Here is a 6,871-nt window from a genome sequence, read left to right as displayed (position 1 = left end):
GTTAATCCCCAGTTGTTTTGAAGTTGTCCTGTAAGCAGGTTAGCATTTAAACTGTCCCAAATGGAAGCATTGGAGTCTGTGTTTAAATTGCGGGGCTCTCTCCGTGAATTTTGTTTTAACCTGTCCTGCATGTAGATTGACGCCTCATTCTGGGGGTGACACTTCACAGTTTTCTTTCAGACTAGATGTTCTAGAGAGCTCTGGCTGTAACCACATTGGGAGACCGATGCTCCAGGACAGCTAGAAGTTGGATTGAGTTTCAGGAGCTACTATATATAAAGCTGGGGTGACTTATGTCACCGCACTAATTAAATGCCATCTGGGTGGTTCCTCTGGGTTTTTGAGCCCATCACCCAGTTCAGACTGAGTCAGAGGCCAAGGAGGAGAACATGATGATGGACCTTTTTGAAACTGGCTCCTATTTCTTTTACTTGGACGGGGAAAATGTTACCCTGCAGCCCTTAGAAGTGGCAGAGAGCTCTCCTTTGTATCCAGGGAGCGATGGTACCCTATCCCCCTGCCAGGACCAAATGCCCCCGGAAGCTGGGAGCGACAGCAGCGGAGAGGAACACGTCCTGGCGCCCCCAGGCCTACAGCCTCCCCACTGTCCGGGCCAATGCCTCATCTGGGCTTGTAAGACCTGCAAGAGAAAATCTGCCCCCACCGACAGACGGAAAGCCGCCACCCTGCGCGAGAGGAGGCGGCTAAAGAAAATCAACGAGGCCTTCGAGGCTCTGAAGCGAAGGACTGTGGCCAACCCCAACCAGAGGCTGCCCAAGGTGGAGATTCTGCGGAGCGCCATCAGCTACATCGAGCGGCTGCAGGACCTGCTGCACCGCCTGGATCAGCAGGAGAAAATGCAGGAGCTGGGGGTGGACCCCTTTAACTACAGACCCAAACAAGAGAATGTAAGGCCACATGCTGCCCAGGCAGGGGAATACATACAGAGTCTGATTAGCCGCTTTCCCTGGGGCTTTCCCATCCAGCTGCTGGGCCTCTTTTCCCGTCCCCCTTCCTCACCCGCCCCTCCAGCTCCCTCTCTAATGAACCCCCAGTGACCCCTGGACACGGGGTGCCTGCAATAGGCAGGAAATGCGCACCCGGCCCGGCCCGAGGAAGCAGGGGAGACAACCCCACAAAGGCACCCCCATCCCCGGAACCGATGTTTATTTTCTAATCTGCTGCCTTGGTTTTTCTCCAGCTCGAGGGTGCGGATTTCCTGCGCACCTGCAGCTCCCAGTGGCCAAGTGTTTCGGATCATTCCAGGGGGCTCGTGATCACTGCCAAGGAAGGTAAGTGAAAGCAGGGGCGCCGCGCTAGGGAACACCCCGGGAGGGGGCTGGTTGCTCGCGCCGGGCAGGCCAGGCTCAGATCCACAGCAGGGACGCGCGCGCCCGGGAGAAGTGCGCTCTTTTCGCGCGGGGACCCTGCGCCCCCGGGTTGCCTGAGCGGCCTGGAGCCGGCGCGGGGCTGCCTCTTCTGCCTTCCTTGGCTGCTATGTTTGTGTGTTTTCTGTGCTCAGGAGGGACAAGCATTGATTCCTCGGCCTCAAGCAGCCTTCGGTGCCTTTCTTCCATCGTGGACAGTATTTCCTCGGAGGAGCGTAAACTCCCCTGCGTGGAGGAGGTGGTGGAGAAGTAACTGGGAGCCGGCGTTTGGGATGATCGCGGCAGCAGGGAGATCCCACCCTCCCTCCTTCGACTAATCCTTCGGATTAGTTCACTTTACATTCACGTTTAGGAACCCAGACCGCAGAAGTTTATGAAAGGGAAGGAGACACAAAGAAACTTCTCCGAAACTGTTGTGCACGCTCGGATGCCTTTGGGCTCTGGGCTTTAATTTTTTGGAACAGCGAGTGGCGTAGGTCTAGCAGCCTTACTTTGCTACTGTTTGGTTGGTTTTATAATATATTTACTTTTATTACGGTGATTCTTTTGTGCCATGATCAAAAGAAGTTCATTCCTGTCTAATACAAAGTGGGAACGTTGCATTTAAATGTTAGGGGTATTGAATGTATATTTGTAAATAATCTTAGTACTTTCATTTTATATGTAAACCTAAGAAATATATATTGTAAAGTAACAGATGTATTGTATATACAATGTGAGAGGATCCTGGTATTGTAATATTAAAAATGAGTTTCTGTATGAATAAAGTTGGCCCTATTTTGATTCAGCTGAAAAAAAAATATGCTTGAGGTATATAGAGAGCCATATTTTAATTTAGACATCACACCAGCCCATTTATCTGGGTAATTTCTTAAAGCCTGATTTAAAGGAAGGAAAATGGGTTGTTTTTCTATGTCTGAATTAAACTGTTTGCTTTTCTATACGTGAGGAATATCCAGAAGGAAAATGTCCTTTTTTTCTAGTATCAGCATACTTTCTCGTCCTGTTTCTGTCCTGTACCTGGAGCTCTGGGTGAGACTTGCTTACCCAAAGCTGACTGAATTTTCAATCCAGTAAAATCTCATTGTTGCAAGAAATTGCCACACCAAAATTCGTCGCTTGTTTTTCTAAAAGATCTCCAGCTAATTTAGGCCGAATGACTTTCCCTCTTTGACTTTCTCCAGCCCACCCTCCCCCCCCCCCCTTGCATAAAAAGCATTGACCTGGAGCCCCCAGGGGCTGCACTGCCGGGTCTCAGGGACCCTCCCCAGTTTTCTTGAACTAAACTGGTGGCTAGAAGACCGGACTATCCTCAAGGCCTTGTGTGGCCTGGGTCAGTGTTCCAACTAGAAAGAGAAAAGAAGGAGACAGCCTATTGAGGTGGGGTGAGGAAGGGTTGCTTCAAGAGAGGGAAGGGTTAAATGCTGAGGGCAAAGGACAACAACAACACACATGAAACCTCTTAGCTGGGCCAAGTAGCAAAGCCCCAGAGAGGCTTGCCTCCCCAGGAGCTCTTCAGGGTGAGGATTTTACAACGTGTGCCAGGTTTGTTTATCCTGTAACCTCAGGCAGGCGCGACCACCAAGAATCGCAGTGGGAAGTAAAGCAGAGGAGAGGGGCGAGCCATTTCTTTGGAATCACGACTTCTCTCCTGCATTCTGTAAATGGCACCTTCCGGTGGACTCCCCCTCCCCACTCCTCCCTTCCCTCTTTATCCTCACCGCTAGTCCATCCTCAGGTGGAAAATGTGAAAATCAAATTGAATTCAGTATTTCCCAGCCCAACCTTGCTTCCTAACACGCCCTTCGGGACCTTCCTGTTGCACAACACAGTTTCAGATACCGCCACGGGCAGCGCCCCCTTCAGGCCTGGAGCAGGAATTGCCCCCTTTTCCATCTCAAAGGGCCGCTCTGAGGGTGATGGTCACTTTGTTTTCTGAGCCTCAAATTTCTCCTAGAATGCTTTTAAAATGCAGGAAGTTCCACAGCGAAAACTGACATTGACATGTAATCCCTCTCAAAGGTTTGAGAAGAGCAAGCGGGAGTGTTAGTGGATTTTGTAAACGGCCTCTGTGGGTGCTGACAAGCTAGACTGAATGCAGGCTGCTACTGGGTAACCTTGGACTGTAATTGCTGCTCTCTTCGTCCATTTCTTCATTTATAAAATAATGGGGATAATAATAGTGCTCAACTCCTGGGGCTGTCGGGATTCACTGAGATAGCCCACATAAGCTGCTTAGAAAAAAGAGGGTACAATATAAACACTCTATGCCAACTCTCTGTTTTTCATTCATAAATATAAATGGACCATCAGGAGGCTTTTCTCCCACCAAAAGCCACAGTTCCTTCCCATCCAGCCTTTGTAGGGGGAAGTATATTTGACAATGAGACCAAGAGCAACCTGAATGAGCCATTTGTAGCATTTTACATATAATCTCACAACAGGCTGCAAGAGAAGTACTATTGTCACATCTAGTTTAGGGGAAAGGACTCTTGGGGGCAGAGAGGTTCTTGTAAGTATAGAGCCAGGACTCAGAGCCAGCTGATATCAAAGGCTTGTTCTCCCAACCACCATGCACCCCAAAAAAGAAGCCTTGGTGAATATGAAGGAACATTCATTGTCTGTGGAATAATTTGGTTCTCTTTGGCAATTATTTACCAAAAACTATGTCTCAAGAAAGATTAGCTAGTAAACTCTACCTTAGAGTAGTAATTTAATTTAAAAATAAGTGGGAAAGCATTTCAAATGATCCAATCAGGACATGTGTGAATATGTCTGGGAGGTGTGTATAACCATTAATCACCCTTTTTAGGTATCTATGTGTGTGTTTTTTCCTGAGACTCAATAAGGCTTTTCCCTGAAATGTGTGTATATACACACACACACACCTATATTTTTAAAAAATCAAGTTCATGCCATAGTGAAATCAAATATCATAATCGACCAAGTGAACTAATTTATGATTGCACACATATTTATAAAATTTGCATTTTAAACTGCTCAGTAGCAGAATGCTTTTTTTCAATTCATGGACTTTACTTGCTGATAGATTTGATTCAGTCTTTGCAAACCAAATCCTCTCTATCTCTCCTAGTTGGGTAATTTGAGAAATTGTTTAGAATAAGTTTGCCTACAGAAGTCTCTTCGTTAAATAGAGCAAATATTTCCCAAAGACTTCATGTGACCTCCATTGCTATATAGTTAACATGTTAGGCTTTCCAATGAAATCCTTGGTGTGTTTGCAATTAAAGTGTTTTCATTGGACATTAATGATGACAATCTTTATTAAGGCCAAAGCCAAAACAAATAGCACCATGGAAGCAGAAAATCAAGATGTAATAACTTGGTAAATATCAGTAATTTGGGATTTAAACTGACCCTCCTCTCAGAGACAGGCATAAAGTTATCAAGTATGAAATAAGGAGTGATTTTTGGTTTTATATTACTATAGAAATAATTTGCAAAACATGAAATGTCAGCTTTCTCTATCTTTAATTATCACACCTGAATCATTGAATTCCAAGCCTGAAGGTAGTAGAAATTCACTTATGTCTAATATAATCTTTTTTTTTTTTTTTACTTTTTCACATGTTTGGGGCAGGGTGGGAGTTGGTGCTGAAATTCATTGTTCCCACCTACTCTTGTGACTGCCAGAGAAGTCTTGGGTTGCTAAAGTAACTTTTAACCTAAAGGTATTTTTTACTTAAAGTTACAATGCATTTATTTGTACTTTCTCTAAGTAATATTTTATCCCACTTATTTATCTCAAAATCATCCTCCCAGAAAATCATAGCTAAAAATATTTTCAAGTATTTTAATTTAAACTTTGAACATATCATTTCCTAATTTAATGCATTAATAAATTAGCAATAACATGGTTTTTCCTCAAAGAGCCAACCCATCAAGACATTTCCCCAACAGACCCCGTAGTGACTCCCTTAAACTCAAAAGAAGTGTTAGAAAAGATGACCCTTGGTCCTAGAGGTTTTATTCTGAAAAAAGCAATTTTGTTAGCCTTGTTCAGAGTCAGCTTATGAGATGGAATGGCTATGTCGTGCTTGTTGTTGGAACCAAGATAATGTTGCCAGAACTGGCGACTTTCTCTACTCTCAAGGCTGCTGAAAGTCCTTCCTTAGGCCTTTGATCTCTCCTGGGAGCCTTCGAATTCAAGCAGAGGCCAATGTCTTCCTCAGCTGTCTTCTCCACAAATTTTTTCAGCAGCTTTGGCAGGTACTAATGTGTTTACTTAGGTGTTTCTGGTTCCCAGAGCTAATGGCAGTTTGAAATTGTTTAGCACATTGTGCACTCATATATAATAAGCAAACATTTCTGGAACAACTCCTTTTGTCCAAGAGTTGACAGTGTCTCAGGTAGAGGCAGAAGTGAATTGAAATGGATGTATCTCTCTGGGTATATCTTCTCCAACTAAGAGAAGTATGTAGACTTCCTAAGGTAGGCAAATTTTACTAGTAAAGGAAGCTCTGAGCATCATTTTGCTGGTGTTGCCTGTCCATCAACACTAAGATTGTTGCCATAATGCTTCAACTAAAATAGGTTACCTTAAAACACACACACACACACACACACACACACACACACACACACACCAAAAACAAGTTGATGATTACTTAAAGGTCTATGCAATTAAAACCTTCTTATAAGTCTATCTTATAAGAAATTCAAACATGTTTATTGTTATTAAGAACGTAAAATGCAAAATGTAAGTGATCTGTCTACTTCACCAGAACCCTGGCGGGCTTTCATTTTAACAACAGGCCAGAGGTTGGTGTTCTTCCCCCCATCTGCCTGATCTGGGGCTTCCCTAGCAACGCTGGCAGATCATTTCTAACAACCTGATTACTTAATTAAACACATGTGAGTTTTCTCTACTGTAAGAGGTCCCACTTCTCTGGAGAAACAGTAGAAAAGAGTTTGTATTTTTATTATTTTCTATGAGGAACAAAAGCCAGAATCTAATCTGATTTTGAGTAAAAGAGAATACCCCAATAACCAGCAGGTATTTTTAAGTGGTTTTTAACTTTTTCATATTTCTCTGTTCAACTTCTCCACTCAGAAAATATTTTTTTTCTCTGTATCGCTCACCCAGTTTCCCATTTTTCTCTCACATGTTTTCCCTAGGAAAAGAGCAGCGGGACCTCTCCTGAATTTGGGAGCCCTAGGCATCTTTGAGGTGCTGGCTTCCTATGTATACTGCCTCCTATTTTTTTTATCTTTCTCCTCTGGCCCCTGACAGCAGTCAGCAGTTTAAAAGTTCTCTCTCTCTCTCTCTCTCTCTCTCTCTCTCTCTCTCTCTCTCTCTCCCATTTTGGTGCTCTGAGACCCTATTTTCAGCACTTGAATCCCAAGGGTCCTCAACCCAGGACCCTGTCTCCCCGCCCAGCAAGTCCCATTAAGCCGCCAGGCTCTTGTGTGTTCTTGGATTCTTTAGTTCCCCTCACCAGCCGCACTCCGGTAAATTTGTT

At 44.4% G+C, this 6,871-nt stretch overlaps 1 protein-coding gene across 1 annotated transcript; it reads left to right on the top strand.

The window, feature by feature from the left end:
- Positions 1-312: 312 nt before the first annotated feature.
- On the top strand, positions 313-2,479 carry MYF6 (myogenic factor 6). Its single transcript, XM_081083158.1, has 3 exons — positions 313-908; positions 1,202-1,292; positions 1,523-2,479. Exons 1-3 carry the CDS (start codon positions 390-392, stop codon positions 1,639-1,641), a joined length of 729 nt encoding a protein of 242 aa, XP_080939284.1. The 5' UTR covers positions 313-389; the 3' UTR covers positions 1,642-2,479.
- Positions 2,480-6,871: the final 4,392 nt, after the last annotated feature.

Source organism: Myotis nattereri (assembly GCF_964212035.1).
Source record: "Myotis nattereri genome assembly, chromosome: 2".
Taxonomy (NCBI): Eukaryota; Metazoa; Chordata; class Mammalia; order Chiroptera; family Vespertilionidae; genus Myotis; species Myotis nattereri.
Note: the sequence above shows the minus strand (reverse complement) of the source record. Positions and strands in the feature narration are given on the sequence as shown.

What these genes read in the sequence shown, in the direction of transcription:
- MYF6 (XM_081083158.1), top strand. Translation starts at nt 390, where the DNA reads ATGATGATGGACCTTTTTGAAACTGGCTCCTATTTCTTTTACTTGGAC. An exon ending in ACAGACCCAAACAAGAGAAT is followed by an intron (nt 909 to 1,201) that starts GTAAGGCCACAT and finishes GTTTTTCTCCAG; the next exon opens with CTCGAGGGTGCGGATTTCCT. An exon ending in CGTGATCACTGCCAAGGAAG is followed by an intron (nt 1,293 to 1,522) that starts GTAAGTGAAAGC and finishes TTCTGTGCTCAG; the next exon opens with GAGGGACAAGCATTGATTCC.